The sequence below is a fragment of the Brachionichthys hirsutus genome, chromosome 2 (genome assembly GCF_040956055.1).
Source record: "Brachionichthys hirsutus isolate HB-005 chromosome 2, CSIRO-AGI_Bhir_v1, whole genome shotgun sequence".
Lineage (NCBI taxonomy): Eukaryota > Metazoa > Chordata > Actinopteri > Lophiiformes > Brachionichthyidae > Brachionichthys > Brachionichthys hirsutus.
In genome coordinates, this window is record NC_090898.1 from 9627464 (window position 1) to 9641393 (window position 13930).

Below are 13930 nucleotides of genomic sequence, written 5' to 3' on the forward strand. Positions count from 1 at the left end.
TTCTTAACCTCGCTGGCATCTCTGCTGTTTTACAAATTATGTTAGGATTCTGGTCTTTAGATTAGATTTTTAAGTAGTTTCAGGCAAAACTATCAACTTTTACATTTAATAAAGTAGTAATATATTTTTCTAAAGCGGCAGTAAAATAATCTGTTTAAACATGTATACAATTGAGCGTCTCAGTTTGTCGCCTGTCTTTACCACTAGGTGGGGTTAAGACATCAGCGTTGCTCCTCAGAGTCTTGCTGAACATTGAACCATTTCCAATATTGTGTATAAGCACTGGAAACAAATGTTCGGTTCTATCTATCTGAATCTCCCGACTTGCTTTCTCTTTCCGAGACTCACTCCATGAGATATGATGAAAATCATTTCAGTAAACCCATTCCCTTCCAAGGTTTTCCAAGTAAAAATGAAGGCATACTGCATAAAGCTTAATAGTTTATTAAGTCAAATAAAGATATATCAGTGTTGTTGTCTTTAATGCAGACTCGGTTCCTATCCTGCAGTCAGAGAAGCTCTGAAGCTAACCATGCAAAGCCATTCGTCTTTAGCAGGGGACCTTTTCAGATTTTATGACTGTCCATTCATCCATCCTCTTGTAGATCTATGAGATGATTGTCTTATCTCAACAGCTCATCTGTAAGGCGGTGGTCAAAACCGAGAGTGTCTTTCATGCTGTTAAAAGCCCAATGGCAGAAGCAGCAAACTAAATCCTACATCTCAAATGCTTTTGCTCCCATAATTGCCATTACATGGTCGGATGAAAGGAGACGGATGCACACTGGGCAGTAAGAGAACACTCCCTTTCCCATTCTGTGAGAATAACTAATCATTAAGGGAACAGCTAAATGAGCTATTACCGCAAATAGCATTGAGTCTGTGGACTGGCCAGAATTCAAACCCAAAATTGAATCTTAGATTGCAATTATGATGTTTTTACATCACATATGACATTAGATCTTAAAACCAGCGTAGTCCCTGACAAGATAATTATTCGATTATTATCGCTCTCTCGGAATCCATTCAAAATCCACTGTGTTTCAGGTATTAGCTTTTGCTTGTGGAGACATCGCTGGTATTTATGAAAATATGATTAGACATTTCTTATTGAGAGAGAGACTTTGTTGCTACAACTCCATATCCATGATGTCCACCAATCTGATGCAGCATAGTTCTTTTTCATTCTGTTTGTTATGGCTTCATGAGAACAGTAAAATACTAACTAAAATAACATGTGGCTACATACTCACTGTCCAATTAAGATACAGCAATGTTCAATGGTTGTACTCCTCCGTTGCAGTGTGTGATACCCACGACCCATATTATTATTGATTTCAATATTGTATAACATATATAAAAAAACAACAGCATATCCCTCTTAAACAATTATGTCAAGACCTGTATGTTGACAGTAGCACAGACGAAATGCAAAAATGATCAACATCAGATTACACAAGAATACAGTACACTGGTAGAACATAGAAGTACACAACGAATCAATACTGAGCACAGAAAAGTGAGTCTTAATACACATATATTGTATATATAGATATATAGAAAGACAGATTTGCTTCAGGGAAAGCAGAGCTACTCCTCTCCTCTATATTAGGACCTTGGCAGTAGCACTTAGTGTTTTTTTTTCTGTACAGAACTGCAATTTGTATTTTGAGTGACAACCCAGAGGAGAGGACCACCCATTGGCCTGGGCAGATTTTACCGGAATGCCATTGCTACTTCAGGGCAAACACATGCTATTCCTTGGTCATGGCTGCAGCGCGGTAGTTTCAATGCATGCAACTCGACTTTTAATTCAATGCAGATTCTGGCATTATCATGCTGCCCTGAGTGACCAAGTCCTAAAATCTAGGGGGGGGGTTACACTGTTCTAATTATAAGAAAGGCAGTAAACAGCATGTGTATTTAAGATCCGGTGCATCAATCCAGACTCTTTACCGTCGACAGTCATTCTGCAGAAGTGCTAAATGCGCCTTCATTTAAGTGTTACTTGTGGTATTTTTTCGGCTTTCTATTTCTTCACCTGTTATTGCAAGGAATGAAATGATTCACATAAAACCTCACTGATAAGTGTGACTTCTCACCCACATGAGAGATGCTGCGGTGCAACATAAATTTTGTGTTAAAGAAAAAAAAAAAAAGATTACACCCCTAAATACATACAGCAAGTCTGAACATTTGAGAGGCACAACTACTGATATTTATATGCAAATTATTTCACTGTTTGTTCCAAAATGTGTTGAAGTTGAATACTACAAAGCACTCAGCATTATATTATATTATATATCATATATGTATACTTTCCAAAGTCGTAATGGGAAAGTAAATATCTAATTAAAGCTCCAGGGATTTCCCTCATAAATGCATAAATACATAAGGGCATCACATTCATTCGGCATTCATAGGCTGAATGATTGCTCAAGAGTGATTGAGGGGCAGCCTCATAATGACAGAGCCGCACATCAAAACGAACACATTTGGGATGTCAATGTAAAGAGTCACAGATAATGGCTTTGTTTTTCTGTGACTCTTGATAACACACCGATCCCCTCCTGCTTGGAGAGAAAAAGACATGGGAAAGCAGTGGGAAGCTGCATCCCATCAAAAAATAAATAAATAAAAAAAACACTAAAACTGCACCATACAGCATTTTTAACCTACTACAAGGCAAAAACAGCTACATTTTAAAATGAGCATGATAATGCTTAATGTCTAAAATGCAAGATCACAACCTACAATATGAATACAGTCAGGCCAGCTAACTCAGGTTAGCAGCTTTCACCATTATCTTACTGTCCCACTTCCTGGTGGACAACAAAAAGATTCCTATTTGTCTTAATAAGGCCAAGATTACTGTCTGTTTACACAATTGAGACACGATGTTGATAATCAGTCAAGACAAAATACTTTTCTGTAAATAATGTGCTGGAGGTATCGTACGTTATTTACTTGAGTCAGGCTTTAAACCCTTTTGGGGTTGTGCAGCTGGAATTATTTTTGATTCAAATATGAACAGTATTGCTTTGAACTGTTTTACAGCATACCCCTCTATGTACACTGAGTTCTTATCTCTTTAATCGCTGCATGACTCACTATATGACGGAATACAAATTACAACTGGGCCGATGAACTCCTGAGTTCAACTAAGAAGTGGCTGTGAAGTGTGATGGGAATGATCTGTTAATGCAAATGACTGAACGTCTCATGAATCCACATTTCCTCTCGATCCTACAGATCAGTGCGGGGACCTTATAACGTGCTATTTCTCTGGGATGACTCAAAGCTAATGGAAAACATATTCATAGCTTGTGATCTCAGTCTGTTCCTGTGTTGATGGGAGTGGGGCAAATGGATTTGGTGTGTTGTACACACAATATGTCTTATATTCTAGTTCTGCTAATAAATATAATTAAGAACCAGCCATGGTTTCGGTATATTTGTTTCTTCTATTCTGAAAATGTGCGTTCTGTCACACACATATAATTGATCACTTCCTGAGTGCTGATATCAACAATGTACCATCAATTATTTAATTGTTTTCCCATAAGACACAAGTCCTTTCCACTGTCCGTCGACACTGCCATTCCTTCACAGTATGAATATTTAGTGCTACAGATTTAAATGCTGGAAAAGTCTTGTTCACAAGTTCATTTTTTACTCCCTTGGATATCCTTGTTTCCACTTGCCAGCAACCACAAATGAACATCCTTTCTCCATTTCCATGGCTCATATTGCACCACATACATCCAGCCACGTGGCGCCCATTGTTTGTAGCAGTCTCAGACCACCATGGGAGTGTCGGAGAAAACGGAACTGATGGACTCTGCTACTGACTTCTTCCTTTTACTCTTCATAAGAGAACTAGCCTCTGCATCTGGACCATCCTCATCCTCACTCGGGTTCAATTTTCCATTCTGGCCCTGCAAGTCCTTGGAGTCTATGAATGCCACATGCCTGTTGAGCTCTGCCTTGAGTGTTGGGTCTGCATGGGTGGGTGTCACACTGAGCATGGATGAGTGGATGCTGTCTTCACCCCGATTTTTAGCCTTACTGGGGCAGCAGAAGCAGCGACATGGCGTCAGGTAAAGGTACATGAGCACCAGCACAACACTTGCCAGACAGCCCACCAAGGTGGTGTACGCTGTGTTCAGGGTCTCCCCATCCGCATGCATGGTGAAATTGTGAACCTTCAGTACCACATATATGGTTTCATTGAAAACATCACTCATTGCAAAGCAAGTGTAGGTCCCAGAATCCTCAGACCTAACGGGACTAATCTGCAGACTTCCAGCAGGCAAGACTTTGGCTGTCTGGTTGCTTCCTGGTGTCAACGCCACATTACCAGGCAGCATCCAGGTCTTTAACGCGTCCTTGCGTTTCGTGTCACAGGCAAGAGTCAGTGTTTCCTCCAGAAAAGCCTCTTCTTTTGTCTCCTCAAAAGTGCTGCAGTTCATAGGGTCACCGCTTAGATCAAAAACACCTATTTGGGTTTTTGATGGACCAGGCAAGATGCATGTGTAGTCGTCTTTGAAGTCCACAACAGAATTGAGCTTTCGAATACACCAGTGGGCCAAGAGCGTGTAGAGGTCACAGTGACACGGGAGAGGGTTATCGTGGAAGTAGAGGCCATTTTTAATCCAGGCAGGCAGTACTTTGAGCTCACCAATGGGTAGCGTCTTTATCTTGTTAGAGGACACATCCAGAAGGCTAAGATTCTCAAGGCGGGACTTTTCCTTCACCAGTTCCACTGGAAAGCGTGAGATGTGGTTCTGGCTTAGGTAGAGCTTCTGAAGGTTAATCATGTTGACAAAGGCTGAGCGGTCAATCTGGGAAATTTTGTTATTGTACAGCAAAAGGACCTCCAGGTTGACCAAAGGCTCGAAGACAAACTCATCCAGCTGTATTAGGCTGTTGGAGGACAAGTCCAAGTAGCGCAGATGCTTCACATATATGAATGCTTCTGAGGACAGAAAGTGGAGATTATTATGACTTAGAAGGAGGTTATGGAGTTTAGGAAGCTTTGCTGGCGTCCACTCAGATCTCAGATGCATTATCTCATTGTAGCTGAGATCCAGCACAGCGGTGTAGGGTGGTAAGCCTGTTGGGACGGTGGTCAGGTTCACCTTGGAGCAACTCACTATGTTTGAGGCACAGATGCATTCCTTGTGGCAGTTTAGAGTAGATCCCGTTGCCCCTCGAATCCAAAGGAGAGCCATGCAGAGGGTGAGAGCCCATCCTGGACGTTTGCTCCACTGCGGTAACGCGTCCAACAGGCCGCCGCCTGTTCTGGTTAAGGGTTGCAACATGCTAGCAATTGATCTAGATCCCAAAGAGGTTTATTATGGGCCCATTCTCAGAGGACAGCATGGAGAGGCGCATGGAGGATTCCCGGGCGTCGGTGATAGAAGGCTGAGAAGAAGAAAAAAGGAGAAACACAGGCGATAAATCAACACTATTTTTAGAATGAATTACTGTTTTTTGTTTTATTATTGGGCGGACAGACAGACATAGAGACAGACAGACAGACAGACAGATAGATGATAGATAGATAGATAGATAGATAGATAGATGTAAAGAAATGGTTCTCTCCATCCACCATAGAATCTGCAGGACAGCACTACAGAATGTTTGCATCAGTAACGCGTTATAAAACATGCATATACATTTACGGAGCCTTTAAAACAAACACTTAGGAGCAACAGTTGAATTATTTTATCTGTCCAAATATTATCTGTATTTTAGCAGCTTTCCATGCCTTGTCTCACAATACGAACATGAGCAAATGAAATTATACCACATCCTCTGCATCGCCACTAAATGTCATCAGAGACTTCCTCAGTGAACAGAATAATATGATGAGTAGCCGCTATGCCACTGCTTTGCACATTGTGGGCCTTCTTCTCCTCCTCCTCGTCCTCAATCTTCTTTTTTAATATTGATATTTCTTGTACATCCAATAATAACACGCACACACCCAGTCCCGCACGCGGAACGCACGCCCATCCACACCTGCATTTGATTCTCTTCTTCCATTTCCCTCTCGCCGCCCCGAGTCACTGTCCTCCCTTTGAGAAAGAATAAAACGGCTGGTGTACGTCACCATGACATAAGGAAACAAAACAAAACAGAAACAAAAAATAGAAGGAATGAAATCTAAAATCGTGACGGTGTTATTTCCAAAAACGTTCTTTACGCGTCACGCACCAATCCGTTCGACAACAAACCAACACAGCGTGGAAACGTGAGCCGAGAGATAGAGGAAGGAAACCGGAGAGCCACCTACCATCATCCGGATCGCGGCGATGCGGGAAATAAAAAAAAACCCAACAACAGCTCTTCCGCTGACAGCGTTGCTGCCCCAGTCTGAATGAGGCTGGGTCTGCTGCAGAGGACAACCTCGGACTGTGTGTGTGCGTGCGTGCGTGTGGGGGGGGTATGCTAAACCAAAAAATCCTGCTCCATGCAGCATCCAACACCCGGCGCAAAATTACGCACAAACGATTACGTAAAGACCGCCAGCAACAGACGGATGTTTTTCTTGCTGCGTGTCCACGCGGGCGCCGCAGATTGAGCAGGTTCAGCTCCGGCTGGGTGCCATTGATCAGCAGTCTGGGAGACTATTGACAGTGAGCAGTCTGTCCGGGAAGCTTCCCCCTGGCTCCTCATAGGCCTGTCACTGTCTGTAGTGCGGAACTGTGGAAGGGAAGCTGCTGCTTCTGTTGCAGGGGTTGACGAGGCAGGCAGTGCGCACAAACCCCAGAATGCGTAAAACGTTACCGACATAATCCGGAAAAAAGACACGCAGTTGAAAGTCGAGCAATTCAAACCACATTTAATACTAGATCAAGAGAAAACAAGAAATGCCATTTTTAATGGCTCATTAAAACTTTTTTTTTAAAATGTAATAATAAAAATAAATCCAACCTGAACACGAAGTGGAACATCACTGTTCATCCCAAAGCAAAACAAAAGAAAAAAGACACTGGCTCCAGTACCCTACAATCATGTAGATTAGACACAGATGTTGTGTGATAAAGCATGAAGTGAAAATAGCACAGTCTGCAGCGAGGAACGGAAGCTTGCCGATGCTCTGGGGCTGCTTTGCATCCCAAGGTGCTGTAAACCTACAAGGCACAGCGGGTCAAATTGATTCCACAAAGTATCAGAAAAGCTTAAAGGAAAATATCATGAGGAAACTTAAGTTTGGATTATATCCAAGAGGATAACGGGTCCAAGCAGATCTCAAAATCCACCATGGCAGGGTTTGGTTTTAGGAGAAGGCCTGGATCGTTCTAGAATGGCCATCACAGCCTGATTGAATCTTACTAAAAATCTCAGGTGGGATTGGAAGAAGGTGGCTGCAGCGTCACCATGCATAAAGCCATGCATCACGTCTTGCTCATTTACCAGACTCCATAGTGTTTCCATTAATGTTTTTTTTTTCTAGATCTGTTTATGAGTGCTGGCTGAACGGGGGAAACCGTGTTTTTTTTTATTTACTCAAGTGAATCCACCCACATGCTGTTTTGTTTTTTGTTTTTTTTAAGATTATTTTTTTTATTCACAGATCTTCTGCAGCGAGGCTGGCTTTGGCAAAGCTGTGAGCTCATGTGCATTGTAAATAAACTGCACTAACACAGCCTCCTCCTCACACCACTACAAACCAATGAATATATGAGCACGATAGCAACAGAGGACAGAGGGTAACTAAAGGCATTACAAAATGCAACCGAAGGGCTGTCACCCTCTTCTGGTGAGTTGCACTGTGACATATCATTTGGAATTATTTCAGCAGCGGTCAGACTCTTGAACTGGGGTCATTTGGAATTGCATCTCCATCATGTTGTCAATATGATCCCAAGAGCAAACACATTTTCCAAGATTAAAATTACCCATATGATAATAACACATCTGTAATAATTTACTGTGACCTTTTGGGTCTTATGCATTTTGAATGTGCCCCACAATGCACTGGCGACGTATCCAGGGTGTACCCGACCTCTCGCCCAAAGTCAGCTGGTACAGCAACTCCCGTGACCCGTGAAGCGGATAAAGCGACTCCCGACGAGACGATTGAAGTTGTTTCATCTACAAAAGGATGGATGAATGGATGGAGGAGTGAATGGATGGAGGGGTGATGCTTTGAATGTCATTTTGCCTTTAACCTGTTCAGAAGACATTGCTTCGGAACAGGTTAACTTCTGGAATCCTAACTAATCCTTTGAATAATCTTTTCATTCACCTCATTGTGTTTCCATGACTTATGGAATATTTTACTTTCAGGAAAACTGATATCCTGCATGGAAATTCAGTGCTGAATAATACATTATCCAGGCACAGGATAAATCCTTGGAAAATAAATACTGCCTAGATGGTAAACATGCACAGTAAAATTCTCATGTTGACTTTGGAAGGAAAATGGAATATTATGACACGAATTCTAATAAATGTATTCCATTATGTAAACATCAGCGTTAGACCTATCTAATTACACGTTTGAACATGGTGTGAAGCCTCTGTCCAACCAGAGCATTGTAGCATGTGAGATGGAGCTGAAAGTGATTAATGTTCTGTTTGAGTCAACTTCCTGCTGTGATAGGGATAGCGTTGCCTGGCAACTGTCTGTGGCCTTGACTGTTTCGGCTCCTTGGCAAATGTGAGGTGGCCTTGCCTCTTCTTGTTTTTCTCTCCATGTACCTGTTGAGCTGTGCTTTCTGGAACAGATAGATGTCTAAGCAAAATAAAGAAATACCCCCCCCCCTTCCCCCTCCAATAAAAAAAGAAGAAAACACAAAAGAAGAAGCTTTTTGTTCATCTGATCAAGCCTCACTCTTTTGTCTGAGCAGGTGTATACAACATGCACCACCCGGTGCATCCAGACTGCATGCTGTCTGAACACAGTAGATTTGCAGCTGCAACATGATACGCAAGAGAAATGCAGTAACGTTACCCTTGTGTGGTTGTCTTTGAGCTAGATTATAAGTCTCACCATCTCGTACAACCTTTGTTACATGTTTATTGTAAAATAATAATACAATTGATAGATATTTAATTTAATAGTAATGAAACAAAACATAGTTATTTTTAAGAACCCGCTATAGCTGTGCTTCCAGGTGAATTTATCTTTATTTATTATTTTCTCTCACTTGTAGGTGTAACTGAAGTGTAACTGATCGAGTGTTGCTCATGCAGGTAAGCGCGGCAGCTTGAGCCAAATCCAATGTAAATAATGCATTTATCTAAATAAACCAGTGAAAATGTAGTGAGTCTGATGCCAACAACTGAAGCTAAGTGAGCAGTATCGCTCACCACGGGTCAAGTTGCCCTTCCTGCAGTGTCACTTCCCTTGGCTTAAGTCTGAGACATTCAACTTGGGATAGACTACAGAGGGAAGATGAGCAGGAGATGAATAAATAAATGTAATCTTGGTCTGGACTTCTCATGGTTTCCATGGCAACACGATCAATTTTTGAGCTTGATCATAAGTGCAGGGATAAAACAAGGTCACTGTACAATCACATCTCAGCGAGGAAAGCCCACATGGACGGCACGTGCTTCAACAAAGCTCTTAGTGATTTTTAGTCCATCTTTCTCTCCCATTGCTTAGCAACAGGCCAAGATTTAGCCATGTGGACAATACTAGTCTGCATTGTGGATCTGCACTGGGCAGGTTATGTTTTCTTTTGCTGGTCTTATTTATTTCTTTTGCTTGTGTGTCTTGTACATTAGCATTTAAAGAGCAATGAACACATTATGCTGAAAAGATTTGCAGACCTCTATCAATGGCCCAAGGAACAACCCATTAGATGTTGGATTTGATTATGATCGTAATCTGGATACAGAATATTTGTGTAATAATCTATATATTTATTTTTTATATATATTATGGAATAGGGCGAGTTATAGCATATTTGTGGGTCAAATTCTTTATTTATCTGTTATGTGAAGACGTTTATGCTTGCTGACTGTTTCCAAAGGCAACGGAGGATTTGGTTAAACAACGATAATCCTCTGTGTTAGCAATAAGAGCTGCACCTTTGCACCAGCCAATAACATGAGCCCCCCCACCTGGAGAAGGTGGGAAACAGTCAGTGACTCATTGCCTCAAACATGTTTGGCAGAGGCTGCTTCAATTATGGCTTGTGATGAAAATGTAGAGTCTCTGGTGCTCCTTGCAAATTGCAGCAGTGGTTTCAGAGCCCACAGTAAATAGTCTATTCAGCACCGCTGGGCTTCTGTGTTTGTCATGCTGCTTTTTTTTTTTTTTTTTGACTCAGTGATTCTTTTAACTGCTTTTATTGGAGTCATTCTGGGAGTGTGTCAGAGCAGTGCAACAGGCCGTCACCAGAGAGCCCTTTACTTGTTGGAGAGGACTTATCATCTCTTGCAAATGACTGAGACCGCGCACATTCCGGAACTTTCATTATCTTTGCTAAAAGCCCACCAGGCAAGAGTGGAAAGGGTAAAAATCATTGATCTGCAAAGCACTTATCTTGTTCTCCCTCTCTCACTTTCCAGTCCTCAATGCCTTCATCGGCGGCCTCAAAGAGGAGGTCTTCTGCAGCTCTCCAGTTAAATGATTGCATTCACTTTCTGGAATTCAGTGCGCTAATGAGGCTCAGAGGAACACGCAAATGAAATTTCCTGTATCTTGTATCCAAAAAAACAACAAGCAGAAGGATTTTCAGCAAACAGCAGCTCAGTAATACAGTCAATAATATTAATGCACGTTGACAAAGACTAAATGTTACCAGGATGATGCTTACATGATATCACTGGATCAAATAGGATTTCTTTTTTGGAGTCATATGGAACAATTTTCAATGACTTGGTCACATATTTTGTCCCTTTAAATAGAAATTGCATGTAGTGCAATAAATTAACTAATATTTACCTCTGCCGAGGCGAGGCGGAGGTTGTGTATATTCACCGGCGTTTGTCTGTCTGTCAGTCCGGTCGGTAGAAAGATAACTGAAAAGGATCTGGACGAATCTGAATGCAATTTTCAGGAAATGTTACCAGTAAACAGTGATATAAATTCAGTGATGATCCAGAAGAGATCCTGGATTCTGGATCACTTTGACATTTTCATTAACATTGCAGTCAATGGAGCTTTTAAGATTTATTCCTCAAAATCTTGGTTTATTATTGACCAATGTTTATGGAATTTGACACAGTCATGTAGGGTGGGGATCTCTAACTTACCACCAAATTTTATCTGGACTGGATCCGAAATGGAGTCAGTAAAAAAAATATATTTTAACATTGAAAACATCATTTACGGATTCAAAAATCAGTTAAAACTACAAATCAACTCAAATTCACTTTTACTTTTCATGGTTGGTGTATAAAGATACCAGGAACAATTTAGAAGCTTTTGATGATGATGATCATGATCATGATCCAGATCACCATGTGGACGGTGTAAAGCCAATTGGGAGGAGAATGAGCTTCTCGGCGGAGGTCTGCGCTCTCTGAGTGCTTTTCTGGTTTATGCTTGAAATGCAAATCAGTGGAAATATAAAGAAGTTTGAAATGGAAAACTACATAAAGTAAGGTCATATTGTACTGAAGTAACCCTGTGATAAACTGGCGGCATGTCCATGGTGTACCCCGCCTCGCCTGTTGACTACTGGGATAGGCTCCAGCACGACCCGCGACCCGGTAACGGACAAAGGCGCTCAGGAAGATGAATGAAAGAAAGAAAGTACTGAAGTCCAGAACTTAATTTCTGTGATAATCAGAAAGTTATAAACGAGTCAGTCTCATGACATGAGCTATTCACAGGAGGAGTCACGATGTCCTCACAATCAAATGTGTCATACTGAAAAGAGTCATTGAGCATCTGTGTGCTAGAGGTGGTGCATTGTTTTCTTCCAGTCTGTTTCAGGAACGTAAAAGTTACATCCTATACTAGCATCGGAGCAAATGTGAGCATGCTGAAAAACAACGAGTATAAATGCATCGCAGTTCTGATTCTTTTTCAAGGTTCAGTGTTTTTTTTATGCGTCACTCGATAGGCAGATGCTCAGAGTGTCGTGTGCATCCCCCCCCCCCATCTACTGAGATGCATGATGGGGTGTTCGGAATCTGCCTGATGTGACCTTCCAGGTGGATGTTATTCTCTGGGGTGGGGTGGGAGGATAAAACCAAAGCAAAGCTAATTTATTTCTGGTCAGACTCTGGCTATACACACACTATAAATATTCTAAAGCTAGACATCAAATAGGATGATGAAGAAGTGTAAATAAGGGTATGTCAAAATAAAATAGCATATGTGACAATGTAAAGTTTTCATTTTAATTTGAAATAGTGTGTGTATACATAACACGTGTATTAGTCACGACAAAACAAAGCCCTGAATATTCAACTTTTGTGTAAAACAATGAAAATAGGATTTTAGAATTAAGTTTGTCCCTCTGGATGTCTGTGCAATCTGCTCGACTGTGTCCTTTGTCAAACCACTTTAATAAATAGACGCCAGTATTTGTCCTAATTTATGATGGTTGTAACACTGTATTGCAGGCTCGGATGTGTGGCTAAATTCAAAGCACGTGCAGGCATTTTGCTTTTCTACCTGCTCTCCCATATGTGTATTAAATATGGATTGATTATTGATTGACTAATTTCAAACCTCATGCCTGCACATGCTTTGAATTTAGCCACACATTCGAGCCTGCAATACAGTGTTACAACCATCACAAATAAGTACGTCATGAAAGGTTCAGCTTCATTACTATGACTGAGCGCAACTGTGCAGAATAACGTGCACTGAGATGTAAGCGCTCCCCCTACTTGCTGCATATAAGATTACAGTGAAAAACAGCATCGCAACAGCGGCTGTGGTTCAGGATAACAGGGAAAAGAGGAAATCGAGATTAATGGTTTACACATTGTGCACAACCGCAGACACATGATTGTGTGTTTGTGCACCTTTCTTACACACCGTGAGGGGGGGGGGGGGGGGGCATCTGAAGCCATGGCTGCCATGGAAACCATTGTATTTCTTTTATTGAATGGAACGGTTGGCGTGAGCAAGAATGAGCTATTTTTTGTCATTATTCAACACCTCAGACAAGAACGCAGTCACAGGACACACACGCACGCGCGCGCTCACACACACTTAGACGCGCACAGGACCACAGAAATTAGAACTTGAAAATTGACATATGAATCACAAACAATGATTCTTCTGTGCTCATTTTCTGTTTTCAAACTACCCTTTATCACTAAATTAAATGTATAAATAAATATAGAATCCTGCAGTATTATTTAACAATTTGCCCAGGTATTTGCAATGACGATTAAATGACGAGTGTCATCTGCATGGCAATGCAAATATATTCCGCTGCTGTATTTTCTATATACAGCTTTGTTGGGGGGGGGGTTCTTCCCCAAAATCTTTAGTTATAGAATGATAAACATTTCAGAATTATTAGTATGTTTATATGACTGCATTTAAAAGGAAGCAAAAACTTATGCTTGATTATTCCAGTCCCATTGGTTATTTACATTTTTTTTTATTGCTACTAACATTTATTTCAGCTCTAAACTCGTTTAATAGTTATCCTGGCGTGTAAAGCATCTTTTAAACTAATGTTCCTTCCTGTTGTTTGTTACACGCCGTGTTGATTCATGTTGTGCACTGGTTGTTTTTACAGTAAATATTTCCCGACTCTCAGGTCTGTTGGCAACAACGAGCCTCGGTGAATAATAATGACTGAAATGTAATGTTTACACAACATACTGAAAACTGAATAGAGATCAATATTGTTGGTCCACACTGCATTGATCCCCTGCCTGACAGTCTCTGATGGTGCACAAGCCCTGCCCTGTGGGCTAGAAGGAGTTCAATAAGTGTGACATGTATGTTGAGTGGCTTTCTAAGTGTTAATCTCAGCTCATTACCATT

General features: G+C 41.2%; 1 protein-coding gene across 1 annotated transcript; it reads right to left on the reverse strand.

The window, feature by feature from the left end:
* Positions 1-3797: 3797 nt before the first annotated feature.
* amigo1 (adhesion molecule with Ig-like domain 1) lies at positions 3798-5234 on the reverse strand. The gene has a single exon (XM_068751907.1). The coding sequence runs from the start codon at positions 5232-5234 to the stop codon at positions 3798-3800; it is 1437 nt and encodes a 478-aa protein (XP_068608008.1).
* Positions 5235-13930: the final 8696 nt, after the last annotated feature.

Bases quoted from the DNA above. Each gene is read 5' to 3' on its own strand.
- amigo1 (XM_068751907.1), bottom strand. From the start codon at position 5,234: ATGGCTCTCCTTTGGATTCGAGGGGCAACGGGATCTACTCTAAACTGC.